General features: G+C 37.4%; 4 protein-coding genes and 1 pseudogene across 5 annotated transcripts; 2 read left to right on the top strand and 3 right to left on the bottom strand.

Annotated features, from left to right (window-relative positions):
- The first annotated feature begins 317 nt into the window (after window positions 1-317).
- Window positions 318-2,783, top strand: LOC106343887 (probable BOI-related E3 ubiquitin-protein ligase 2). 2 transcript variants are annotated; one of them, XM_013783237.1, is made up of 5 exons: window positions 318-402; window positions 924-967; window positions 1,369-1,531; window positions 1,615-1,985; window positions 2,183-2,783. In XM_013783237.1, exons 3-5 carry the CDS (start codon window positions 1,423-1,425, stop codon window positions 2,711-2,713), a joined length of 1,011 nt encoding a protein of 336 aa, XP_013638691.1. In that variant the 5' UTR covers window positions 318-402; window positions 924-967; window positions 1,369-1,422; the 3' UTR covers window positions 2,714-2,783. The 2 variants fall into 2 exon arrangements, with proteins under 2 accessions (XP_013638691.1, XP_013638690.1); XM_013783236.1 differs by lacking the exon at window positions 318-402 and adding an exon at window positions 435-769.
- Window positions 2,784-2,899: 116 nt separating this feature from the next.
- LOC106344304 lies at window positions 2,900-5,406 on the bottom strand (annotated as a pseudogene).
- A 6,054-nt stretch (window positions 5,407-11,460) lies between these two features.
- On the bottom strand, window positions 11,461-12,333 carry LOC106344303 (glutathione S-transferase T3-like). Its single transcript, XM_013783706.1, has one exon. The coding sequence runs from the start codon at window positions 12,331-12,333 to the stop codon at window positions 11,461-11,463; it is 873 nt and encodes a 290-aa protein (XP_013639160.1).
- Window positions 12,334-14,449: 2,116 nt separating this feature from the next.
- On the bottom strand, window positions 14,450-16,587 carry LOC106344302. Its single transcript, XM_013783705.1, has 2 exons — window positions 14,805-16,587; window positions 14,450-14,720 (listed from the first exon to the last, which is right to left on the bottom strand). Exons 1-2 carry the CDS (start codon window positions 16,585-16,587, stop codon window positions 14,476-14,478), a joined length of 2,028 nt encoding a protein of 675 aa, XP_013639159.1. The 3' UTR covers window positions 14,450-14,475.
- Window positions 16,588-23,653: 7,066 nt separating this feature from the next.
- Window positions 23,654-26,573, top strand: LOC106343134 (polygalacturonase At1g48100-like). Its single transcript, XM_013782271.1, has 6 exons — window positions 23,654-24,125; window positions 24,515-24,646; window positions 24,724-24,945; window positions 25,143-25,187; window positions 25,276-25,483; window positions 25,653-26,573. The coding sequence occupies exons 1-6, from the start codon at window positions 23,718-23,720 to the stop codon at window positions 26,234-26,236; spliced, it is 1,599 nt and encodes a 532-aa protein (XP_013637725.1). The 5' UTR covers window positions 23,654-23,717; the 3' UTR covers window positions 26,237-26,573.
- The last annotated feature ends 910 nt before the right edge of the window (window positions 26,574-27,483 follow it).

The raw sequence follows: 27,483 nt of genomic DNA, 5'->3' as shown, positions 1-27,483 counted from the left end.
CTAAAATTAGCTAATCTCATTATGTCATAGTACTTAATCATAACAAAAGTGTTTATGAATTCAGAATACTTATCAACTATGCTTATATTTTAAAAACGTTTTTAACATAAAAACATTAATCATAATTTTACATTTATAAAAGATGACACGTCAAAAAAAAACTAGAGAAAATAAGAAATCAATAATCTAATAACCATTTGTTTTCTTATGGTTATTGGGAGAAACGTATTAAACAAAAAAAGCTGATGGTAATGAATAGGTTTTGTTAAAAATGAGTCAAACCTACCATCTTTAACCAAAAAGAATGGAAAACTGAAACGCTAGCTTAACGAGGGAGAGATGAGATAGACAACACAACTCACGAGAGACGAAAAAGTAGCAGCACCGGTTCATGTTTCTTTGGTGATTTACATTTACTTCTATCATCATCATCAACCATTTTTTTGTTTTCTTTCCTATTCAAATTTAAAATAAGAAAAAAAGAGTTCCTGTACTTTTGTCATACAAGTAAATAATATCGAAACCAAACTTCCACCACTTTCTTCATCACTCTGGCCTGCTCCATCGCACCCGCTCAATTACTCATAATCCCATCATCATTCATTTTTCTTTTGTATTCTTCTCTTCACTTTTCTTATTCAAAAATACGTTTTTTTTTTAATTATCTTGTGGCTTTAATTTAGTTGGATCTTGTTGTTCTTCTTCTTCTATAGCCGTTTCATTTCAACAAAGGCATCTTCTTTTCTTAATCGAGATCCCTCATTCATCGGTTCGTCTCTCTCTTGATTTCTTAAACTGTCTTTGATCAGTTTAAAATTTATTGTTCTGGGATTTTTGATTTAAAAAAAAAACAAAAATTCAACAAGGATCAAGCTTCTTTTGTTAAATAAATCATGATGATGATTTTGTTTCTTCTTATGCAGGATCCGAAAGGAAACTAAAGATTAACTAAATCAATCTGAAAAAGGTATTATTATTTTTTTTTTTTTGGAAAATTACAATTTCTTTAGGGCCTCTGTTTCTGGATTACAGATCCTTCTTTGAATTTTTGTAACCTTTCCATGTTCCCTTAGATTTTTACCTTAAATCAAATAAGTTAATAAATATGCAACTTTGACTATTGACCATTGAACCAACCAATCAATCAATTCTCTCTTCCTTACCTTAGTTCATCAGGCAAAATCATAAAAAAGTTATATATATATATATATATTGTTCTCTTTGGTTTTGTTTGATTATAGATTCAAAATATCAAACCCTGTTGTATGATCCATCATTGTCTCCCTTTACATTTCTTTGCTCTATAAAACTAGTTGTTATGGTTTATGTTTTGTCTTGCCTAACAGCTTCCTTCTTCCTTGATTGCAGGCTTCACACTTTTGCCTTCTGTATACTTTACATAAACGTTCATCGAAGAAGAAGATGCTAAGTGGAAACAATGGAAACACCGCGCCACAGGTTTTCATGAACGAGAACCAGTTGCAATACCATACAAACACACAATCCAATCAGTTTCACCTACTCGGAACCAGTAAGTTTCTTCTGTTTTGTCTGATCTCAAACATAATTAAACTCGAGAAACTGAGAATCATGTCTTTTGTTTTTTTTTTGCAGTGGGAGGAGGTGGATCCACTACTGTTAATCCTGTAAACTATTTTGCTAATGATAATCTCGTTCCAATGGTTCGGCCTAATAAAAGAGGGAGGGAAGCAGAAAGCATTAGTAATAACAACAACATCCAAAGGCAACATCAGCTTCAGATGTCTCTGAACCATAATCATAGTGTTCAAGAAGAAGCCCTCAAGGAGAATCTAGTCTCCACTGGTCTTAGACTGTCTTATGACGACGAGGAACGCAACTCTTCAGTGACTTCCGCTAGTGGCAGCATCGTAGCTGCTTCTCCATTCTCTCAGTCACTGGATGATAGTCTTCGGATCCACCTCCATAGACAAAAAGATGAACTCGACCAATTTTTAAAATTCCAGGTACTGATCGTCTCTGTTTTTATATAACATCTTATCTTTATTGAATCACATAAATTACATCAAACATGTTAAAGAGAACTTTTAACAGAGACGACAATAACACGATGCTTCCTAACACTTATCGTGTCTGTTAAGTGTTCTGTTTTTTGCTCCTTCAGGTTCTTTGTTTTGTAATGTGTCTGTTTTGGTTTTTTCAGGCAGCTCAAATGGCGAAAGGAGTGAGAGATATTAAACAGAGACAAATCGCGTCTCTTCTCAACACAGTAGAGCAAGGAGTGAGCAGGAAGCTTCAAGAGAAAGATCAGGAGATTGAGATCATGAACAGGAAGAACAAGGAGCTCGTGGAGAGGATAAAGCAAGTGACGACGGAAGCTCAGAACTGGCACCACAGAGCAAAGTACAATGAGTCTGTGGTTATTGCCTTAAAGAATAATCTGCAACAAGCAATGTCACACAACAACAACAAGAAAGTGACTGCAGATCAAGGTAAAGAAGGGTTTGGAGACAGCGAGATAGATGATGCAGCTTCATCGTACATTGACCCAAACAACAACAAGAAGATGGGGAACCAGAGGATGAGATGCAGAATGTGCAACGCGAAGGAAGTATCGGTGTTGCTTGTGCCGTGTAGGCACTTGAGTTTGTGTAAAGAATGTGATGTGTTCACTGGTGTTTGTCCTGTTTGCAAGTCTTTGAAAACTTCTAGCGTTCAGGTCTTCTTTTCTTGAATTTTGTGACCATAAAAATGGAACGAAAGAAAAAAAAAGTTCATTATATAAGAGCTTTCAACTTTTGATATTGTTATATATGAAAAAATAATTTGTATATGAGATTATTCTTCATATGTTTTTGATTACTTTTAATCATATCATAATGGTATTATTAGTTTTAAAACCCCAAATCCTCAAGAATATGTCACGAACTTATACTAGCAGTCTTTGTTCGTCATCCAGCTGATGAATTCCTCTGCCGAGCCTTTGGGATAAGTTAGCTTCCATGTCAACGATTTGTTTTGCTGCAAAACAAAGCAGAGAAGCAAGATATGGTTACCCAATTGCCAAACTGTTTCTTTAACTTTCTTCTTGTATGGTACTGTGAAATGAAGACTTACCCAGTCACGGATAATGGGTCCACTGTCTTGTATGGCGACAACCTGTCCTCCGTTTTGAACTTCTTTGATGATTTTATCTCCCTTCATTAGAGGCTTTTCATTCAAAACACTTTCAAAAACCTGTGATGTTAAGCAAGAAACAACAGTAATCTTTGTGTAATGATTACATTCCAACACTTGTCACAGTTAACCATCTTCAGTGCTACCACTTATTAAAATATGCTTACTCTCATTTCACGAATGTTGTCCTGAATTGTAAGATAAATCTCCCGTTTCTTGTCAAGATGGAAATCAAGATTCATGCCGTCATCATCATTATACAGCAGCAATGATGTTAAGAGAGCAACACGCCAGAAATCTTTGATATCTCTAAGAAGAAACCCTTCCAAATAAGACCAAAACAACCCGTTATAGAGTTATATATGAAGGAACACTCCTTGCTATAGTGGCTATTGAGAAATAAAATACCTGTGACTACTCTTATTTTAGATGTAGCCGGGACCTCTGGATCATTTAGGGAAATGGATTCCCAGTGCTCAAGAACATCAGTAGCCCAGTCAACATTGACAAGTTGAAAAGGATCCTTCAGCTGAAGAGGGAGAATCAATGGCAGGAATCTCTCTGCAGCATTGTGTATATTGATAACCTGGACAAGGTAGTTTTTGTTACCATGTAGTGATGCACTTGGGGATTAAGACACTGAACCTTAGAAATAAACAGATCTTACTGTTTCAGCGTCATGGAGACTTTGAAGATGGTATTGATAACAGAAACCTGGAGAAGGGAACATGTTTTGTTTGCTAGAGAATCAAACTCAAGATTTTAGCTAAGCTAATAAAAAAAAATACTCAATTGAGATATACAGTACCAGTTTCCCCTTCTTATCCTTGTAAACAGTTTTCCTAAACGGGAGAAACATAGCTGCATAAAGAGCAAGCCTTCTTTGTTCACCCTTTGCAAAAAATAAAAACAATTGTCACCAGTAACGATCTAACTAAAAAAAACAAGTCAGTAAATAAGACAGGCTAATAACTCACGTTGCCATGTAAGCTCGGCAGAGGCTATATAAGCAAATAATACGTTTGATGAAAAACAAGATGCATCTCATAGACCTGAATGTATAAGAGTGAAAAAGAGATATACCTGCCACAGTTCTCTGTCGGAGCAGGCTCAGATGAAGATGGAATAGCAAAGACAACCTCAAATAGTTTGAAATCAGATAGATAAGTCACTGCTGAAACAGGTCCGTTCCCAGATATCATCATATCTATCTGCACCACAGACTCAAGTTGTGTCAGAACATATAAGAAAGAGAGGCTGCCTGCGAGATCACTAACAAAAGAAAATAAAACGAAAGATCTGGGAAAAAACACAAATGCCGAAGCGAATGGCCCTAAGAACTCGCAAGGGGGTCCTCCAGAAAAATAGTTTTAGCAGGCAACGGAGTGGTAAGTCTTCCAGACTTGAGGTCATCAATGCCTGCCATTGCATCAGTCCTCGTAAAAAATACTAGTTTGAACATCACATGAAACATTAGGATGCACACAAACTAACCTCTTCCTGTAAGATCTTCTACTAAGCCAGTGTGAATATTGTAGAATAAGCTGTCAGAAATATATATATATATAAGACAAGAGAGAAAGATTGTAGCATTAAGTGATACGCAGATTCATTAGGTTATGCAGATAAAGATTGAGAGTACGTGCCTATTTATAGTTAAGTCTCTCCTATAAGCATCCTCTTCTGGTGTTCCAAAATCCTATGCAGACGAAAAAAAGAAACTTAAAACAGGTTGTGTTAATGCATTGGAGAATCAAAGATGAAGTAAAGGAGCAGTACCACTCCACTTTTGTAGGAATACGACTATTCTCGTCAGGTTCTTCCTTTCTCAACTGTGCAAAATCTATCCACTGGTCATACAAATGTTTGGATTTCTCAGGGTTCCTTTTAATAATATGGATGTTCACCTTTTCTCCCACTTTACGAGAAAAATAGTTCTGGGACTTTTCAAGAAATTCACTTCCAGTCATGTTGTCAATGGCAATGTCAATATCTTCAGAGTCTTTTCCCAGAAGCTGCAAAGCGAAGTGAAAGAGTGCTCGGAGATGGCATCATCGTAAGGCATTGAAAACAGGAAACGTTAGAGAAGTGAAAGAGGTAAAAGTACCTTATCGCGTACCCAGCCACCTGCGACGCGAAGTCGTGTGTCGCAGTTATTTTCGCGGAGGGCATCGAGGAGCAGGTTGAATATTCGCTGTGCTGTTCCTTCTCGGTGAGATCGATTCGTTCTTTCAGCTCAACCCTCGTCATGGCGTAGCGTCTTCGGACAATAGAGAAGCAGCTTTAATCCCTTTTTATAGGTTTTGGTACGTTAATGGGCCAGGCCTTTCCTTCTCCTCTTTTACTAAACGAGCCATATGTTATGGGCTTCTTTTTCACTCTATGTCTTTGGTGGGCTTTTTCTACTCTTTAAACTATTTATGGGTCTGCTGTAACAAACATGTATCAATTAGCAATTTCGCACTGAAAAAGAATCAATCTCTGACCTAGATCAACACCGCGATTCTTCATCCACTGCAAACTAGTTGACCACCACAATATGATTTAAATAAAGTTAATATTGCTCCACACTTTCACATTTAACTATATTTTTTTTTTCATTTGTCTTTTACTTCTGTCTAATCCCTATGATTTTTTTTCTTTCCTTTTTATTAACGTGTCAAAATTACTTTTTGTTCTCTCTTTTTCTTTCGTCATTTCAAGTTTCCTTTATTTTTATTAAATTAATTATATTTTTCCAATTTGTTCAGTTTTGTAGTGTCAATTTCAATTTGGAGTTTCAGAATTATTATTTTGAATTTAATTAGTACAAATGCTTCTTCTAAGTATATATATATATATTATAATATTATAATAAATACAGTAAACTATTTAAATAAATTGTATAGAAAATATATTGTGCCTCATATAGGAACGAACGGCTGGTACAAACGGTTAGTCTGGGCGGGAAATAATACTCCTCGAGAATCATTGGCTGCTTCTATGGTTCAACGTAAATAATATACATGTGATATAATCACTGACATTTGTATTTAATCTGAATATACCGTATAATATCAAAATATATGCGTCTACAATCCAATGTCAAACGATGATTGGACAGTGTAATGAGAACAAAATGTGTTGGAGAAGAGGATGGGAAAAGAGAGAAAATTTATCTCTATGAATTTATGAAGCAACATAACAGTAAATACCCATGATCTCTCTTCTATTTCATAGGATATGAAACTAAATAATTTACAGTTTGGAAGTATAACATTATAAATACCAAAATGTTAATTATAATTATTTTTTTTATGTTGTCTGGCTTAGGAAATTAGTACAACAAAACGAAAATAGTATTAGGATTTAGGAGACCTTGAAAATATATAAAAATGCAAAACAAATTATAAAGTAGAGAATGGAAGGGAATGACATTAAGGTAATTTGCGTTGACGTTGCATGGAGTTCACGGGGCTGCCAATAGACACAACAAGGGATAAAGGTTCACGAGCAGCTCTGCGGTTGAAGACGGCATAGAGAATTTATAAATTTCGTAAAGCCAAGATAAAACAAAAATTAATTAATCCAAAATCAAAGAAACAATAGCCACATGAAGGAAATAACGTGCTACAATATATATACTTACGGTTACGAATATATTAAAGTTTTTCCTTTTAAAAATGACTCCGAAGGAGATAGATATATGAGTTAATCATATCAAGTCGTGGATTAACACAAATGGTGATTAAGAATCTAAGATATGTGTGTGTTTGTTGTTTATATCTGATATTGTGTAAATAGATATTGTACTATTTCTGATTTAATTAGTATCGTTTTAATCATATCAAGATGTTTTCGTCTATTTATCCGATTCTTCAAGTATATAATCTACAATATATTCCCCTTGGTGACTACGAGTAAGTATTACAATGATTATATTTATACATAAATGTGCCTGATTATTCCTTTTTCAAATGCGTGAATTGAGTTTAAGAAACGTAGAAGACAGGTAACTTATATAAAAAATATATGGCGTAGTAGAGATATCGTGCGGTCCACAAATATAAAGTTTCGCTTTATCAACAACAGAAAAATTAAAGAGATTGGCACGAGATCATAAAGAGTCGAGCTGTGAAGTCAAAGGGATCTATTATTGTTATTATTTGATATCCAATAATTACAAAACTCTCGTGCACCTTACAGATTCCTCTATATTATTAACATATATACATCTAAATAGCTAAAATAATGTATACACGTAAAAGCTTATGGAGTATATATGTGCATCGATTTTTGGCTTATGCGATGTATTGTACACGTAAAAGCTCATGCGATGTATTGTACATGTAAAAGTATAACATGAAAAAAAGTATAACATGAAGCAAGATTTATACGCATCCACGTATGCAGTATTTCTTGATGATATCTTTATAAATATTTATATAAATGTAATAAAACTTCTTGATGATTGGTATGTTGGTTCAGTCCCTCAAAAGAAAGTTTAACTTTGCATTCCTAGACTGATCGATCCATTCGGAAGGGATGATTTACATCGCTAAAAGGATATACCAACTTTTGTTTAACAAAAGGGCTCCGTCCAAACATTTTCGTCACCAAAATAGTTAATGAACAACGGATTAACGAGTTAATTATGAGTTTTTGAACATTGTTGTTTCTTACCACCAACAATGACAGGCAACATGTTTTTTTTTTTTTGGCTCCACTTCAACTTTATATTAACCAAAGAGTAGTACATGATTTCAACCACACTTACAAACAAAGTGATCTAGTATCACCGAGGAACACATAGATGGATCATACGCCACCCGAATCGATACTTTGTTGTAATTCTACCCATGAGAACAAGTCCCCTCCAGACTGAAGAGAACCGTCTCTTAAACCCCTACAATTCGACCACACAAGTGAACGAAACATAAAACCCGAGTTTAACTAAACCTAATCGAGGCTAAACTTCAAACCCAAGCATTGGTCACCAAATCAATAGAATGCAGCACACGGACCAGTACTTCAACACCAAACAGTGCATCTCCCGGCTAGGTTCAGTATCATCGGGCTCAATTTCTCACTTCTTAGCCGGAAAGACGGCATAGAACCGTACTGAAAAAGCGGACTTGTCGATAGCAGTACGCGACCGGAATAGCATCTCCAAGCTTCAAATGGTGTGAAACCTTACCACCGGACAAACCGCAGAGCCGTTGCCGGTGCTGGGAAGTAAGGGCCCACCGTGTACCTCCACCAGATTTCCTCCACCGGTTGACTACGCCGACGTTAGAGAACGCAGCCACACGTTGCCTCCGGGAACCGAAGAGTCAAACCATCTTCCACCGTTTTCCAAACCGCCGCTCCGATTGTCTCACCACCGCACCAGGGAGTAGATCCAAACCAGAGGAGGGTTCCCACTAGCTTCACGCGCCGTCGTCACGGAGAAAACGCCACAGATCTGAAAAATGGAAAATTAGATCTGGGAGTTTCTTCAGCCCTAAACGCCGACCTCTCCTACATCCGTCGCTCCACGGTCTCACCACTTTTCCAGAACCACCACAAAATCTCCTTCAACCACTATGGGTTTCCGGTGAAGAAAAGGTGACCCAGAATCGCCGGTACATCGAACTGAGATTGAACAAGATAATAAGAGAGACAAATAAAAAGGAGATTTAAGGAAATGAGGAAAACCTCTGGTACCGGACGGAGCCGGACCGGAGAGGCGGTGAAATCTTCTGTCGGCTGAGTTTGAGAGGGTTTTGAAGAAAAAAATACTTAGAGATTTGGGTATTATAGTTCCTGACAGGCAACATGTTTTGTCCACCTATAAGTCTTCGATTTTAAAAAGCAACGTTAGACCATCTTTAACCATAAATCCCATATGGGTTGCTTAATGAGTATTTAATTAATTAATTGAACTTTGATTGGACCTAAGCACTTTAGTTAAGATTTTATTAAGATGTGTTCTCCAATGGAGGGATCTTAATTAGGGGTGCTTAATATATTTTTGTTTTTTTAAGATAAAATTAAAATATAACATAATAAAATATTACATTTTAAACATAAAATATTAATTAAAAAACAAGGATTAATAAAATAAACGAGCCGACTAATTTGAAAGAAACATTCAGAACTCAGTTGTTGTCTTCATCACGTCCAAATTTAGTCCACAAATGTTCAACCAAATCATGTTTGAGTTGTTGATGCATTTGTCTATCACGAATTCTTGTTCGAACACCAATCATATTGGCGATATTTGTAGGCATATCCGTTGAAAAAGCGAGATCGACATGTGCAGTTCCGGTGTCTTCTCCTTGTTGGAACTCTGAAACATCAAATTGAGTGTATCCATCTCGTTCGTCTTCTACGATCATATTATGGAGTATGATACATGCTCTCATAATCTTTCCGATTTTGACTTTATCCCAAAAAAGCGCTGGATTTTTAACAATGGCAAAGCGAGCTTGCAAGACTCCAAAAGCACGCTCGACATCTTTTCGTACAGCTTCTTGATGTTGAGCAAATAATCTCGCTTTCGGTCCTTGTGGTATTGGAATAGATTGGATAAAAGTTGTCCATTTTGGATAAATACCGTCGGTGAGATAGTAAGCCATATGATACTCTCTTCCACTGACAGAGAAAGTGACTTGCGAAGCTTGACCATTTATTATGTCATTAAAAACAGGTGAGCGATCAAAAACATTGATATCATTTAAGGTACCTGGAGGTCCAAAAAACGCATGCCATATGCATAGATCATACGAAGTAACCGCCTCTAAAACGATTGTTGGTTTTCCCGAACCACGTGAATATTGACCTTTCCAAGCGGTGAGACAATTCTTCCACTCCCAATGCATACAATCGATACTACCTATCATCCCCGGAAAGCCTTGACGGTCACCAATATCAAGCAGGCGTTGAAGATCAGCGGGAGTTGGTCTTCTCAGGTATTCATCGCCGAATAAATATATTATTCCTTCCACAAAATGTTCGACACATGACCGAGTAGTAGTTTCACCGAGTCTGAGGTATTCGTCAACCGCGTCGGCCGCAGTACCATATGCCAAGACATGAATTGTTGCTGTACATTTTTGAAGTGTAGAGAGACCAAGCCTTTCGAGACCATCTCGTTTTTGCCGAAAGAATTCCACTTCATTGGATAGGCGATCAACAATTTTCATGAACAACGGTTTGTTCATTCTAAATCGTCGGCGGAATAGATTATCAGGGTATGTTGAAGTTTCACTGAAATAATCATTGCACAGACGAAAATTGCCTGCTTCACGGTTTCTTTCGATATAAGCGCGTTTTTTTCTTCTTCTCCTTTCTTGTTGATCACCATAATTATTGATAAGATTCTCGAACGTTTCATCAAAATATTGATCAAAATATTGATCAAATGTTTTATCTTCTACATCCTCAGAATGATTATTAGATGACGATGCCATAACTTAGGTAAGATTGTTTTAGAATATGAGTAATATGAGAATGACTTATTGAAAATGAAAATGATGAGAAGTAGAAAGTGATGAGAAGTAGAAGAAAGAAAGAAGAAGAAAGTGATGAGAAGTAGAAGATGAAAGTATGAGAGTATGAGAAGGATGAGAAGTGTGTTTATATAATGAGAAGATGAAAGATGCGATGACTTGTGAAATTATAAGTATGAGAAGATGAAAGATGCGATGACTTGTGACTTATATAACTTGAGAAGATGACTTGTGAATTATATAATTCCGAAGTCGTGAACACAACACACAATACATGACAATACATGACACAACAACTCATACCCGTGACACTACCAGACACAATACACTTGAGACAACAACAATAGCTCAGACACTACTTGACACTACATGACACAATAGCTCAGACACATGACACAATACACTTGCTTGTCCGTGACACTACTTGACACAAAAGCCTCGTGATCTTTTTGGTTCCACTTCTTCGTGACACAACAGTGATGCTCCCACTGCTCTCAGATGACCTGAAAATATTGGCACAACATAACAAGAACATGAGAGACAATAACATGAGAGACAGATTAATTTTATTCAACAACAACAACATTTAAAAAAGAGAGACACAACAACACTTAAAAATGAGACAGACAAGAACATGAGAGACACAACAACACTTATTAATATGATTGAAGACTAGAAACAGAACTAAAAACGAAGACAAAAACTTACATATGATTCAACACTTGCATTTATATGATTCAAACGTAGAGTCAGAAACTTTGAAAACAAGAAACAAGGAACAAGAACAACAACACAAGCACACTGGACTAGACCAGACCTTAAACAACACAAACTAATTAGACAGAAACTCAGTGATGAGCTTCTTTTTCAGAGCTTCCTCATAGCCAACTAGTTCTTGTTTTGCTACTAATGACTCAAGTAGCTTCATCTTTGTCACCCTCTCTTTCGCAGCGATATCCTCCTGCCTGATGCTCCACAGACTGTGAAACTCAGTTAATCTCTTGCCATCTGCTATAATCTTCTTACCAAAGCCCTTTGAAGCCTTAACACCCGGTGGACGAATGGTGGCCTGCTCTTCTTTACCAGTGGTGGTTTCAAATGCGTAAGAGCTCGATGATTGTGCACTCTCATCACACTTCCTCTTTTTACTGCTTCCTGCGGTTTTAGCTGATGACAATTCACACCATTTGTGGTCATTCCTCAACTCCTTCCATGCATGCTCAAGAGTGAACTTCTTTTTGTGGTTGTTGTAGAAGATCTCATGCGCAAGTTTGAGAACATCGTTCTCATTTTGGCCACTACTTTTCTCTCTTGTTGCAGAGTCATAAGCCCCACAAAATTTGTTCACTTGGTCATTGATCTTCTGCCACCGGTTCTTACAATGCGATGACTCTCGCAGTTCAGAACCTGCAACCTTGGGACTAGCCGCAAAGTATGCAGCAACCCTTTTCCAGAACGCAACAGCTCTTTGCTCGTTACCTACCACCAGGTCTTTGCTTGTGTTAAGCCAAGCGCTAATGAGAGCAACATCATCTACAGGCGTCCAAGACCTCCTTTCCTTACTCTCTCCAGGAGTCTCTGCTTCCGTTGCTTGACTGCTAAAGAGAGGGACTTGGGAGGAAGAAACTTCACCAAAGACAGTCTCATGCTGACTATTCAGAAGGTCTACAAAGTTTGAGACCGGTATATATGAATTGGAATCCATATTTGAATGTCTCAACAGAGAAAGAAAAGAAGTCAGTTTTGATAGATGGAAAAGAAGAAAGTAATGAGAAGTAGAAGTAGAAGAAAGTAATGAGAAGTAGAAGTAGAAGAATGATATTTTTTTATAGAAGAGAAGAGGGAAAGAAGCATTGATCACCTTTTATCAACGAGTTCAACACCCAACCATGCCGACTAGACCCTTAACTAACACATTTATTTAACGCATTAATCACACATCAACTAACACATTTATCTAACACATCTATTTATCAGTACAATGGCAATAAATCTATACAATCCAAACCACAAAAATAATCAGTTGAATCTATTCATTGATCTAAGACATCAAAAGCACAATCAGTTTAAACCAAAAGCATAAAACCGAGTTAACTCTATTCAATTCAACAACACAAAAGTAATCAGTTCACAGGCGCAGACGAGATCAACATCAAAAGCACAATCAGTTCAATTCAAAAGCATAAACCCGAGTTAAATCAATTCAATTTAGAACAAAAGCACAATCAGTTCAATTCAAAAGTATAAAACAGAGTTCAATCTTTTCAATTCAAACCAAAAGCACAAGTAGTTCACACACACAAACTAAATCAACATCAAGCTGAGACTATATACAGAAGCTGTGTGTTACCTTTATTGCCATTGTAGTCGAACCTTTAGACCATTAACCCGAACCATCTTGATCCAAACCATCTTAGATGGACCTTGATGTATCTTGATCCGTTATGAACATTGATGTCCTCTTCATCCCAACCATCTCAGCACACACAGAAAAAAGCCAAATCAAAATGGAGAAGAAGAAGACCGGTTATATGAAGCAAACAAATCAAGTAGAACTAAATAGAGACATTGTAATAAGACTACAATCTAAGACATGCATCAATTCACAGATTAAGACAGTCTAAAACCACAATCTAAGACATGCATCAATTGAAAGTTTAAGACTAAAACAAATAATTACTCTGCTTTACCTTTCGCTTCGTCGAGTTCAGCCGTGGAGAGAGAGGTTGAGCCACCGACGGAGACGCCGCGATTCGTCGCCGAGGAGAGATGAAGAATGAGAGGCAGTGTGGTGTAGGAGAGCTTGAGAGACGCGTCGTCGGCGATCAAATAGGACACGATCGGCGAGACCACCGACAGATACGAGCTTTCCACCGATACAGATGCCGACGGCTCCAATCGATCGGTGAGAAAACGAGAAGCACCGGCGGATTCGACGAAGAGAGGTGGAGAGACGCGGTTTCGTCTACGACGACGAAAGAGAGAAGCTGATGCGTTTTGTGCGAGAGAGAGAGATGTAACCATTGCCCAACACGTGTCCATTTAGCACCGATTCTTCTACTCCCTCTTTAAGTGCCGTGTTTTCTAATTAATCCCATTTTTCTTTTTAAAAAAATCATTAATTACTTAAGCATTGGGCCTAAGCACCTGCGTTAAAGATGGTCTTAGCTTTAGGCTAGTTTTAATAAATGATTCGTCTGACACATCTCTTGATTCTTTCCTTAGATTTGATAAATGTAGTTTTTTTGTACTGATTCGTCTCGTGCAACAATGAACCGTGGCGTTTCCGTTAATTTTAGTGAAATAGAAGGTCCTTTAGAAGGATCTATTTGGAGCTATATTTTTGTCGAGTAAGTAAAACTGAAACTAACTGTAATCTCAGTGAAGAAGGCAACATGTCTCTGGCATCTGACATATATAATAAAACGTTGCGAAAACAAATTTAACTTTCATGCAACTTGGTGTACCGCGAAGTATAATAATATTATTGCCACTAGTATTATTGGATCGTTAATATATAGTATTATATATCAGGGATCGTGTGTGCACGCAAGATCGTATTTGAGCAAAAGCAAACACAAAGAGGAGTTTGGGGTTTCACCAATGTTTACAGAAAATAAACCATAACAATGTTAAAGGATTATGATTAAAACTTAAGAAAATTCCCTAGCCATTGCAATTTTTTTGTAAAAAGGCTTTCTAATTAAAATTCAAAGAGACATACAAAGTATGGCTTAACAACCATAAAGTTTGAGAAAGTACGATGAGACATGCCTCATATTCAAAGCTTGTAAAATAGAAACTTATGATACCTAAGTTTAGTGAAAACAAGAGAATGATGAAAACACTAGGTAGATGGTCTGTGGTTACCGCGGCCTCGACGACCTCGATTACTCTTTCCTCGTACTGTGTTCCATTCCATATCTTGAAATTTTTGAAGTGGTTTTATTGGCCTTCCACCTCGTGACATGTTGAGGTTTGCCGTAGCATCACTCATAGTCCCATCTCTATCATCTTGCTCATAGTGATCAGTTTGATTGAAAAGGGGACTGCCATGTGCAGGAGAGTGCGTGGAGACCAATGGATTGTCCGCTGAAACCGAATTGGTCTTGAAGACAATAACATGTGATGGAATTTCTTCCATAATATTTGTTTGAGTTGGAGCAGAAATTGTACCTGCTAATGGTGGTGAAGTGGTTTGAGAGTTGGAGCCAGTGGCTATAGATTGCTTTGAATGAGTGGAGTTGTTCACTGGAGTAGAGAACTCCTTCGGATCAACACCTTGTGACAAATGTCCAGTCTCTGAATCTTTAGTAGGTACCAAAGTTTGTAAAGTATGTTCAACTTGTGCTTCTTGAGCTGTCACCAAACTCAACTCTGAATTTTCAACTCGCATTTCCAACTGATCCGAAGCAACAGTGGACTGAGCTTGTACTTTATCCATTTCAATCCTTGTTTCTTTAGCAGGTAGATCTTCATGACTAGAACCTGTTTCCACATTCTTTTGGTTAGCTGGAAGTAGACATTTTTTTTCCTTGTGTCCTAAGTGTCCACATCTACCACACACACTTGGAATCCATGTGTACTCAACATCCACCAAGAAAATATTGCCTTGTTTGTCATCTAAGGCAATTTGTTTAGGGAAAGGTTTATCTAGTTCTACTTCAACCAACAACTTTGCTTCTCCCAAGAAAGTTGGATCAAGGCGAGGTTTATGCGTTTGCATAAGCTCACCAAGACCTGATGGTACATGGCTAAGACCTAATCTTGAGTAGCAACTATCCGGAACATTTTTAAGGTTTACCCACACAGGGATTGTAGAAACTTCAGGGACTTTGAATGAGTTAACATATTTCCAAGGCGAAACAAATAACATGCAGTCGTCAACATGCCACACACCTCTCTGAATCACCCATTGTTGAGTTGATTCATGCAGTATATGAAACATGAAAGATGATTCACTTAGTTTACGACAGCCTATTCTACAACTTCTTCCCCACAACCTATTCACTACCGCATGAATTAAACCTCCCGGAGGAAGAGAACATCGATGAAACTGGCCAATGATATACTCTTTTTTATTTTCCGGTCCTAAGAGAAGTACCTGTGAAGGGATAGCTACTTCCGGAGTACCATCGAGCCGAAAGGTTGGCTTGGCTGCTCGATAAAGATTTCTGACAGAAGGATCCATTCTGGCTGCCCATGGAAATCTTAGTGTTCCATCATCTTTAAGCTCAGGAACCGGAATTTTTTTGACTGGTATACGAGGAAACTCTCTGACAGCAGGGGGTTGATCTTTTTTCTTCTGACTTTGCCCAGTTCCATCAGCCAGTGTAGGCCAGAAAGAGTTAAGGAGGTTATTAAGGTACTTCGGATCAAAATCACTTGGTGTTGACGGTGTTGGAGGAGTTGCTGGTGGTGCAAAAGCTAGAGGTTTAGCCCAAGCTCCGATTGAAGGAACGAAAGTAGTAATGGGAGGATCACAGGATACTTCTGGAGAAGGAACCTTTATAGGAGATAAACTAGCCAAGTGGTGTGGAGAGACCGATTCAGTAGTGCAACTACTCCTATGATCTCCGTCTTTCAGTTTGATAGTACTATCCGTCGAGGTGTCCATACCTCCGACAGCAGCTACCGCGTTCACAACCGAGGAGGTATTTAAATCACCGAGTGTAGTAATTTTGGCGAGACTAGCAGAGGATGAATCATCATCACTTGAAACAGAAATCACCAAGTGACATTTTTTGGAAACAGAGGAGGAAATATCCTCCGTTTCTGGCGGATTTGAATGTATCTCATCTTTTGCCGGCACAGAAGTAGCTCCGGTAGGGGGAATCGCAGACCACTTTCCAAGGTATGGCCATCGCGGATCTGGTGAGATCGGGACTGAAGCTTCATCTTGTGGCTTAGGATCTAGAATCGGTAGATTTGTTTGTGGATCTGGGATTTCTTCATCCATGGATGAAGAAATCCCAGATCCACAAACAAATCTACCGATTCTAGATCCTAAGCCACAAGATGAAGCTTCAGTCCCGATCTCACCAGATCCGCGATGGCCATACCTTGGAAAGTGGTCTGCGATTCCCCCTACCGGAGCTACTTCTGTGCCGGCAAAAGATGAGATACATTCAAATCCGCCAGAAACGGAGGATATTTCCTCCTCTGTTTCCAAAAAATGTCACTTGGTGATTTCTGTTTCAAGTGATGATGATTCATCCTCTGCTAGTCTCGCCAAAATTACTACACTCGGTGATTTAAATACCTCCTCGGTTGTGAACGCGGTAGCTGCTGTCGGAGGTATGGACACCTCGACGGATAGTACTATCAAACTGAAAGACGGAGATCATAGGAGTAGTTGCACTACTGAATCGGTCTCTCCACACCACTTGGCTGGTTTATCTCCTATAAAGGTTCCTTCTCCAGAAGTATCCTGTGATCCTCCCATTACTACTTTCGTTCCTTCAATCGGAGCTTGGGCTAAACCTCTAGCTTTTGCACCACCAGCAACTCCTCCAACACCGTCAACACCAAGTGATTTTGATCCGAAGTACCTTAATAACCTCCTTAACTCTTTCTGGCCTACACTGGCTGATGGAACTGGGCAAAGTCAGAAGAAAAAAGATCAACCCCCTGCTGTCAGAGAGTTTCCTCGTATACCAGTCAAAAAAATTCCGGTTCCTGAGCTTAAAGATGATGGAACACTAAGATTTCCATGGGCAGCCAGAATGGATCCTTCTGTCAGAAATCTTTATCGAGCAGCCAAGCCAACCTTTCGGCTCGATGGTACTCCGGAAGTAGCTATCCCTTCACAGGTACTTCTCTTAGGACCGGAAAATAAAAAAGAGTATATCATTGGCCAGTTTCATCGATGTTCTCTTCCTCCGGGAGGTTTAATTCATGCGGTAGTGAATAGGTTGTGGGGAAGAAGTTGTAGAATAGGCTGTCGTAAACTAAGTGAATCATCTTTCATGTTTCATATACTGCATGAATCAACTCAACAATGGGTGATTCAGAGAGGTGTGTGGCATGTTGACGACTGCATGTTATTTGTTTCGCCTTGGAAATATGTTAACTCATTCAAAGTCCCTGAAGTTTCTACAATCCCTGTGTGGGTAAACCTTAAAAATGTTCCGGATAGTTGCTACTCAAGATTAGGTCTTAGCCATGTACCATCAGGTCTTGGTGAGCTTATGCAAACGCATAAACCTCGCCTTGATCCAACTTTCTTGGGAGAAGCAAAGTTGTTGGTTGAAGTAGAACTAGATAAACCTTTCCCTAAACAAATTGCCTTAGATGACAAACAAGGCACTATTTTCTTGGTGGATGTTGAGTACACATGGATTCCAAGTGTGTGTGGTAGATGTGGACACTTAGGACACAAGGAAAAAAAATGTCTACTTCCAGCTAACCAAAAGAATGTGGAAATAGGCTCTAGTCATGAAGATCTACTTGCTAAAGAAACAAGGATTGGAATGGATAAAGTACAAGCTCAGTCCACTGTTGCTTCGGATCAGTTGGAAATGCAAGTTGAAAATTCAGAGTTGAGTTTGGTGACAGCTCAAGAAGCACAAGTTGAACATACTTTACAAACTTTGGTACCTACTAAAGATTCAGAGACTGGACATTTGTCACAAGGTGTTGATCCGAAGGAGTTCTCTACTCCAGTGAACAACTCCACTCATTCAAAGCAATCTATAGCCACTGGCTCCAACTCTCAAACCACTTCACCACCATTAACAGGTACAATTTCTGCTCCAACTCAAACAAATATTATGGAAGAAATTCCATCACATGTTATTGTCTTCGAGACCAATTCGGTTTCAGAGGACAATCCATTGGCCTCCACGCACTCTCCTGCACATGGCAGTCCCCTTTTCAATCAAACTGATCACTATGAGCAAGATGATAGAGATGGGACTATGAGTGATGCTACGGCAAACCTCAACATGTCACGAGGTGGAAGGCCAATAAAACCACTTCAAAAATTTCAAGATATGGAATGGAACACAGTACGAGGAAAGAGTAATCGAGGTCGTCGAGGCCGCGGTAACCACAGACCATCTACCTAGTGTTTTCATCATTCTCTTGTTTTCACTAAACTTAGGTATCATAAGTTTCTATTTTACAAGCTAATGCTTGGTTGAATATGAGGCATGTCTCATCGTACTTTCTCAAACTTTATGGTTGTTAAGCCATACCTCGTATGTCTCTTTGAATTTTAATTAGAAAGCCTTTTTACAAAAAAATTGCAATGGCTAGGGAATTTTCTTAAGTTTTAATCATAATCCTTTAACATTGTTATGGTTTATTTTCTGTAAACATTGGTGAAACCCCAAACTCCTCTTTGTGTTTGCTTTTGCTCAAATACGATCTTGCGTGCACACACGATCCCTGATATATAATACTATATATTAACGATCCAATAATACTAGTGGCAATAATATTATTATACTTCGCGGTACACCAAGTTGCATGAAAGTTAAATTTGTTTTCGCAACGTTTTATTATATATGTCAGATGCCAGAGACATGTTGCCTTCTTCACTGAGATTACAGTTAGTTTCAGTTTTACTTACTCGACAAAAATATAGCTCCAAATAGATCCTTCTAAAGGACCTTCTATTTCACTAAAATTAACGGAAACGCCACGGTTCATTGTTGCACGAGACGAATCAGTACAAAAAAACTACATTTATCAAATCTAAGGAAAGAATCAAGAGATGTGTCAGACGAATCATTTATTAAAACTAGCCTAAAGCTAAGACCATCTTTAACGCAGGTGCTTAGGCCCAATGCCCAGTCTCTGAATCTTTAGTAGGTACCAAAGTTTGTAAAGTATGTTCAACTTGTGCTTCTTGAGCTGTCACCAAACTCAACTCTGAATTTTCAACTTGCATTTCCAACTGATCCGAAGCAACAGTGGACTGAGCTTGTACTTTATCCATTTCAATCCTTGTTTCTTTAGCAGGTAGATCTTCATGACTAGAACCTGTTTCCACATTCTTTTGGTTAGCTGGAAGTAGACATTTTTTTTCCTTGTGTCCTAAGTGTCCACATCTACCACACACACTTGGAATCCATGTGTACTCAACATCCACCAAGAAAATATTGCCTTGTTTGTCATCTAAGGCAATTTGTTTAGGGAAAGGTTTATCTAGTTCTACTTCAACCAACAACTTTGCTTCTCCCAAGAAAGTTGGATCAAGGCGAGGTTTATGCGTTTGCATAAGCTCACCAAGACCTGATGGTACATGGCTAAGACCTAATCTTGAGTAGCAACTATCCGGAACATTTTTAAGGTTTACCCACACAGGGATTGTAGAAACTTCAGGGACTTTGAATGAGTTAACATATTTCCAAGGCGAAACAAATAACATGCAGTCGTCAACATGCCACACACCTCTCTGAATCACCCATTGTTGAGTTGATTCATGCAGTATATGAAACATGAAAGATGATTCACTTAGTTTACGACAGCCTATTCTACAACTTCTTCCCCACAACCTATTCACTACCGCATGAATTAAACCTCCCGGAGGAAGAGAACATCGATGAAACTGGCCAATGATATACTCTTTTTTATTTTCCGGTCCTAAGAGAAGTACCTGTGAAGGGATAGCTACTTCCGGAGTACCATCGAGCCGAAAGGTTGGCTTGGCTGCTCGATAAAGATTTCTGACAGAAGGATCCATTCTGGCTGCCCATGGAAATCTTAGTGTTCCATCATCTTTAAGCTCAGGAACCGGAATTTTTTTGACTGGTATACGAGGAAACTCTCTGACAGCAGGGGGTTGATCTTTTTTCTTCTGACTTTGCCCAGTTCCATCAGCCAGTGTAGGCCAGAAAGAGTTAAGGAGGTTATTAAGGTACTTCGGATCAAAATCACTTGGTGTTGACGGTGTTGGAGGAGTTGCTGGTGGTGCAAAAGCTAGAGGTTTAGCCCAAGCTCCGATTGAAGGAACGAAAGTAGTAATGGGAGGATCACAGGATACTTCTGGAGAAGGAACCTTTATAGGAGATAAACTAGCCAAGTGGTGTGGAGAGACCGATTCAGTAGTGCAACTACTCCTATGATCTCCGTCTTTCAGTTTGATAGTACTATCCGTCGAGGTGTCCATACCTCCGACAGCAGCTACCGCGTTCACAACCGAGGAGGTATTTAAATCACCGAGTGTAGTAATTTTGGCGAGACTAGCAGAGGATGAATCATCATCACTTGAAACAGAAATCACCAAGTGACATTTTTTGGAAACAGAGGAGGAAATATCCTCCGTTTCTGGCGGATTTGAATGTATCTCATCTTTTGCCGGCACAGAAGTAGCTCCGGTAGGGGGAATCGCAGACCACTTTCCAAGGTATGGCCATCGCGGATCTGGTGAGATCGGGACTGAAGCTTCATCTTGTGGCTTAGGATCTAGAATCGGTAGATTTGTTTGTGGATCTGGGATTTCTTCATCCATGGATGAAGAAATCCCAGATCCACAAACAAATCTACCGATTCTAGATCCTAAGCCACAAGATGAAGCTTCAGTCCCGATCTCAAACTTGAAATTGTAGTTACTGAGTAACTCAGTTAGCCATTGCAATTTATGTTAAGAAAAATAGTATACTGAAAGTTATCCGAATTTTGGCAAAAAAAAAAAAAAGTTGTCCGACTATTTGTTTATTAACCATCAAGAGTAACTTTGTTCCCAAAAAAAATATCAAGAGTAACGTTTCATCTCTTCTTCGTGTGATGTGATGATATTCTGTAACACTAAGTGTGTTTTTTCTGGGGCGGCCAGATCAGCCGATAGGGTATATAAAAAATGTGATTGATATTCTTGACACAATAATCTCATTTTCTTGTTGTTTATTTGAATATTGAAGAATCAGAAATATTAGATAGCCAACAGCTTTTTGGCTGTCAATAAGAGGATTGTCGAATCACATATATGTGTGTTCATCACATGATACTTAACTATTTGCAGATAGTAATCAGTATTTAACCATTAGCCTTTAATCATAACTCAGAAAACCATAATGGAAATAAACAATAGCCCCTTGTTCATTTTTGTTCTATTCCTTTAGGACAAAACAACTTCCATTTTTCCAGCTTACAACAGTTGAAGTAAGCATTCTTTTGTATATATTCCTCAATTTTAGTTTTTTGAAGGAGAAGAACTCGTGTAAAACTATGAGCGCACAAAGATTTTTCTGAATCCCAAAGACGGTTTATGCTCATCCGTACATGACTGCACAATTGCATGTACATATATTAATTATGTTCTTTAAATTTTTTACAATTGGTTCTAATCATTTTTATCAACAATTAATGTCCTAAAGCCGTCTAAGACAAAATATGATTAAATTTTTGAAAACATTCAGAAAATAGTTCAATCACTGACAGATCATCATATAATTAAGGTAATCAAAAATAAAGGTAGTGAATAGTAACTAATTTATTTTAAAATTAAATATTTTTTAACAATAAATATATGAGTAATTAATTGATTTTCAAATAAGAAGAAACAAATTGTTCTTCCCCCATATTTGGAGCACTATCTTAATTCCAAACTTTTTATAACCAGTACAGTCCACCATTCGTTTTAGAGCCCCTTTTTCTTGAATAATAAGTGAAATTTAATGTAGATGTGTTAAAAAAAGGTAAGAAAAACAAGAAATTAATAACTGGCGGATTTGTGAATACAAAAGCAATGCCCGTGAAGTGGTGCATGTGAGTACTAAAAGAGATGTTATAATCAGTGTCCCATTGACAATATATAGACCCACTCACGAGTCTCTTTCGTTTTATATATTCATATATACATGTACATATATATATATATATGTTTTATAAATTAACTCCTTATTATTACAAACGAGACAAAGAAAATTCTCTACTTTTAATTCCTCCCCTTTTCTTTCTTATGAATTTAGTTTTTAGATTTTTACTATCCACTTTGTTTTGGTAACGTTTTTGACTACCCACTTGGAATCCTTATTCAATATTCATTGCATTTCAGTTACAAAAAAAAAAAAAAAAAATATTCATTTCATTTAGCTTAATTTATTAATAATTTCTTTTACTAGGTTTCAGATTTTCTAATATATCATTATTTAACTGGATTTTAAATCTGTTTTTCAAGAATTTCAATGTTCTTGGCCATAGTCTCAACTCTCTAGCATGGTGTTCTTGATAATGATTGAAATATATTACAAATCACATTCCTATGTATATTTTAAATAGTTATTTTTCTAAATGGCCTCTCAAATTTGGAGACCACAGTATATGTGAAATCATATGACAATATTATCGTGTCAATACGACAGATCCGACACATGCCTACGTTACATACACACATGCTTCAAGCCTGATCAATGCTTGTATCGATCAAATGGTATATAAAAAGATTAAGCAAGATCCTAAAACTGAATAGACACCACATTTTCAGTATCCATACTTTATGTTGCCCACAGACATGTGCTTGTATATATGTGATTATGTAAAGTCTTGGCCATTCATGTAAGCAACCAAATTAGATGAGATTCTGACCAACCAGTTATCTCTACGTGGCGTACAGTCCCTGGCTAGTATTTACTGCACATGCAGTTTAGGTTTTGGCGTTTGGAACTTTTTACCCACGGTGAAAAAGAATCTCGGTTTTAGTTATACTAGCTTTTGGCATATTTCGACTCACAACTTCCAAAAAATTCACAAAAAAAAAAAAACTTCCAAAAAATTCACGAGTGATACTTTACATCACTGTTAATATCATCACTTATTTTACAAAAATCCAATTAAATCGAACTTTATGGTCTTATTATCACATATAGGTAGTAAGCTTAGACTTGTTCGTTTATTTAGTAGTTTTTAAAAATAAGTTTGTCACTCACAATATAGAAAATAAAGGACACTATTGATTACTTTTGGTTTAGTAGCTCAAATATAAAAATTCCGTTTTGAAAACCCGTGAGCCTCTCTAGTCTCCACATTCTTGGATTGCTTCCTTATTTAACTCCCCTCAAAAATGTTCTCTTTCTTTAAGTCTCGTACTCTCACCCACCACCAAAACACTCTTGTTAGACAGAGAAACAAACCCACAAAAACATGATGAGAAAAGGTCTAAGGCTAAGAAGCATCACAATGATGATGTTAATGGCGGTTTTGGTCTGGTCTGTAACCCTAGAGACCTGCATTGCTAGAAGAGGAAAACATTGGAGACATAACCACCGAAGCTCCTCTGACTTGTCTGATTCCTTGTCAAGCAAGAAACCAAAAAGCCATGGGAACAGTCATCACAACTCTCACAATAATAACAACAATCATCACCAGGAGTCTAAACCTAAACCGAAGCCAAAGCAGAAAACGCCGCCAAAAGCTGACGGCAACAACTCTCCGGTGATCTCACCACCACCAAAAGTACAACCACCGTCTCTTCCGCCGCTAAAGGGATCTCAGGTCTTCAACGTGATGGATTTTGGAGCAAAGGGTGATGGCAAATGTGATGACACTAAGGTAAAAATAAACTAAAATTTAATAAAATAGCTCATTAAATTATTATCCGTACAGTTTTCAACCCTAGTGCTAGTATTTGATTTAATTAGAGCATTTTAAATTTCGTTTTCATGAGAATTTTAGAAAGTTTAAATTACAGTTGGGATATCATTGAAACAGAACACGAGACAGAGCTAAGAAAAAGGTTTCTCTGTCTGTTAAGTTACTTTAAAACTTCTTAATAATTTTCTGTATCTTAAATGTTAAATTGCCCCAAAAGAAAAAGACAAACGAATATAAAGTGACAACAGAAATAACAGATTACAGATGGGACCACAAATCACAAGCGTTAATCACCATTATTATACTGGTGATTAGGGTAAATTAAAAGCGTTTCATAATGTTTGCAGGCGTTTGAAGCGGCTTGGGCAGCGGCTTGCAAAGTAGAGGCGTCGATGATGACTGTACCGCCTGAATACACTTTTCTTGTAGGTCCAATCTCATTCTCTGGTCCTTATTGTCAAGCTAACATTGTGTTCCAGGTGAGAGTTTATCTTTTAAATACAATAATTGTATCACTTTGGTTTAAAATATCTAAAACGTTTTAGTGTGGTTGCAGCTTGATGGTACTATTATAGCTCCAACGGATTCAAAATCATGGGGAAAAGGGTTAATGTGGTGGATTGAGTTCACAAAGCTGAAAGGGATTAAAGTACAAGGGAAAGGTGTGATTGATGGAAGAGGCTCTGGTTGGTGGCAACAAGATTACCCTTTCATTGATGGTGAAACCAAACTCATCGTTCCCTTGAACAATTCTGTTCACCAAAACCCTCCAATGCCAGTATGTTCATATACAAAAAATAATTTAATTTTTTTTTCTTCATAATTTGAAGGCTTATGTCTATATAATATTCAAAAAATTTGAGTGCCAAGGCCAATATTTCATTAGACTGTGTCCAGCTCAGGCCTTGCTTCTGTAGTGTCTCATTTGTAGAATATTCATCCAAGATCAAACCCTTTTTGATTCACATTTGACAGGTAAGAAGTGAGCTTGATTGGAAAATGCCAAGCATTAAACCAACGGTGAGAAAGAAAGAAACAAAAGAGTTTGGCACTATGAAAACTTTAAGCATTGATTTTTTATACTAACTTGTGTTTCTGGTTTATATAGGCACTGCGATTCTATGGGAGTATTGGCGTGGAAGTGTCTGGTATAACGATCCAAAACAGTCCTCAGTGTCACCTCAAATTCGATAACTGCATCGACGTTGAGGTACATGACATGTCCGTTTCTTCACCCGGTGACAGTCCAAACACCGATGGGATTCACCTTCAGAACTCCAGAGATGTCCTCATTCACAGCACAACACTCGCTTGTGGTATGAATCTTGAATTCTTGAATCATGATTTCTTGAGTCTTGAATTCTTGAATTATGGATCTTTTGAGTCTTGAATTCTTGAATTCTTGAATCTTGAATCTTGAATCTTGAATAATCTGAATGTTAGACTAATGGTGTATCCTATCTACTTGTGTGTGTGTGTGTGCAGGAGATGATTGTATCTCCATCCAAACAGGCTGCTCGAATGTATTCGTACACAACGTGAACTGTGGACCAGGTCACGGTATCAGCATCGGTAGTCTCGGCAAAGACAGCACAAAAGCCTGTGTCTCGAACATAACAGTGAGAGATGTGGCGATGCACAACACGATGACAGGGGTCAGGATCAAGACATGGCAAGGAGGAGTAGGATCAGTGAAAGGGATACTCTTCTCAAACATTCAACTCAATGAGGTCCAGCTTCCAATAGTGATAGACCAATTCTATTGTGACCATAGCAAATGTAAGAACCAGACATCAGCAGTTGCAGTGGAAGGAGTGACCTACGAGAGGATCAAAGGCACTTACACCGTGAAACCGGTTCATTTCGCATGCAGCGATAACTTCCCTTGCGTTGATGTCCAGTTATCTGCAATTGAGCTTAAGCCGGTTCAAGAAAAGTATCATATGTCTGATCCTTTTTGCTGGCAGACGTTTGGTGAACTCAATACTCCTACTCTTCCTCCTATTGATTGTTTACAGATTGGGAAGCCTGCAAGAAACAGAGTTCAGTCTGATCATGATGTATGCTGATGGGTCTTGGAACTAGTGTGAAACATGTAGATGAATGTATATCTTGTCTAAAAGCCTACTACTACTACTAGTCTAGTACCACTGCTTCATACGAATTATAGTTTAGTTTCAAATTGATGTCTTTTTCTATACTTTTATTGCTACTTAAATGTCTCACTTTATTGATGAGAATCAAGTGGTGATAAACCATATTGAGACCAGGCAGAGTTGCAGAAAATATTCTGCAATGGTCCTGAGGTTGGATAGAAAGATAAAGTATATTATCTGTGGTTGTAAAATGGATGTGTAAAGCCACAATCTTTAGCGATATGAATATTTGTATACTGTGACTATTTAATCAGAAGCCTTAGCTGGTCTCTGCTAGTTACTGTTTACCAACATTGTGTGTTTAATAGGGAATTCAAGTTAAAGTATTTGAAACCACACAAACATAATATAGAAAACAACACATTAGCTAGAGACAACGGTAAAAAGCACCTAAAGTGATTAAATTGTCTTTATGGATAAGAAGAGAGCATGAGACTTGACTGTTCATTCATGAATCAACCATGGAGTGATCTCCTCCGTCCTTGACTGAGACAACAACGATTCAAAACTATATCACTCATTAATACTAATTTGAAATTCAAACCTATAGTACTCAAATAATCTGAATTTATATGCATGGACGTTTCACTTTACGGGTTAATGAACTTCCACCGTTATAGCATGTTTATTGCAGGTATCTTAGGTTGAGATTCTTAACGTAATATAAGAGAAGATCTTTTAAATAAGAGACTAGATCCTGATCCGCGCACCAGCGCGGATATGAATTTTCAGTTTTTAATTATTTATTTTATTAAATGATGTATTTGTAAAATTCATTCATATTATATTCATTAAGTAAATATTTTTTTTTTGCATCTTAAACTATCTATTTTTTTACGAATGTGTGATATCATATAAAAAATATAAAAAAATGAGTATACATAGTTAATTAGATAATTGTAAAAACATAAATTTTTCTTTCGTTTGCGATATCATATAAATAATGATCCGCCCAGTTAACAAAAATCATGATTTTTTTATTTGTAATTTTTTTTATTTTGACCATTTCCTTAAAACTATATTAAATTTTACATATTTTAATTAGAATATTTTTAATATCTTTACCTTTTTATTTGAAATGCAACTCAATATTTTTTTTAAAAATTATAACAAAATATTTAAAAAATATTTTTAGAATTTGTTTGAAAAATATGAAAATT

Source organism: Brassica oleracea, chromosome C5 (genome assembly GCF_000695525.1).
Source record: "Brassica oleracea var. oleracea cultivar TO1000 chromosome C5, BOL, whole genome shotgun sequence".
Lineage (NCBI taxonomy): Eukaryota > Viridiplantae > Streptophyta > Magnoliopsida > Brassicales > Brassicaceae > Brassica > Brassica oleracea.
Note: the sequence above shows the minus strand (reverse complement) of the source record. Positions and strands in the feature narration are given on the sequence as shown.

Coding starts and splice junctions, on each gene's coding strand:
- LOC106343887 (XM_013783237.1), top strand. CDS start 1,423: ATGCTAAGTGGAAACAATGGAAACACCGCGCCACAGGTTTTCATGAAC. Junction 1,532..1,614: donor GTTTCACCTACTCGGAACCA/GTAAGTTTCTTC, acceptor TTTTTTTTGCAG/TGGGAGGAGGTGGATCCACT. Junction 1,986..2,182: donor ACCAATTTTTAAAATTCCAG/GTACTGATCGTC, acceptor TGGTTTTTTCAG/GCAGCTCAAATGGCGAAAGG.
- LOC106344303 (XM_013783706.1), bottom strand. CDS start 12,333: ATGGATTCCAATTCATATATACCGGTCTCAAACTTTGTAGACCTTCTG.
- LOC106344302 (XM_013783705.1), bottom strand. CDS start 16,587: ATGGATGAAGAAATCCCAGATCCACAAACAAATCTACCGATTCTAGAT. Junction 14,721..14,804: donor CACTTCACCACCATTAGCAG/GTACAATTTCTG, acceptor ATTCGGTTTCAG/CGGACAATCCATTGGTCTCC.
- LOC106343134 (XM_013782271.1), top strand. CDS start 23,718: ATGATGAGAAAAGGTCTAAGGCTAAGAAGCATCACAATGATGATGTTA. Junction 24,647..24,723: donor AAGCTAACATTGTGTTCCAG/GTGAGAGTTTAT, acceptor GTGTGGTTGCAG/CTTGATGGTACTATTATAGC. Junction 24,946..25,142: donor ACCAAAACCCTCCAATGCCA/GTATGTTCATAT, acceptor CACATTTGACAG/GTAAGAAGTGAGCTTGATTG.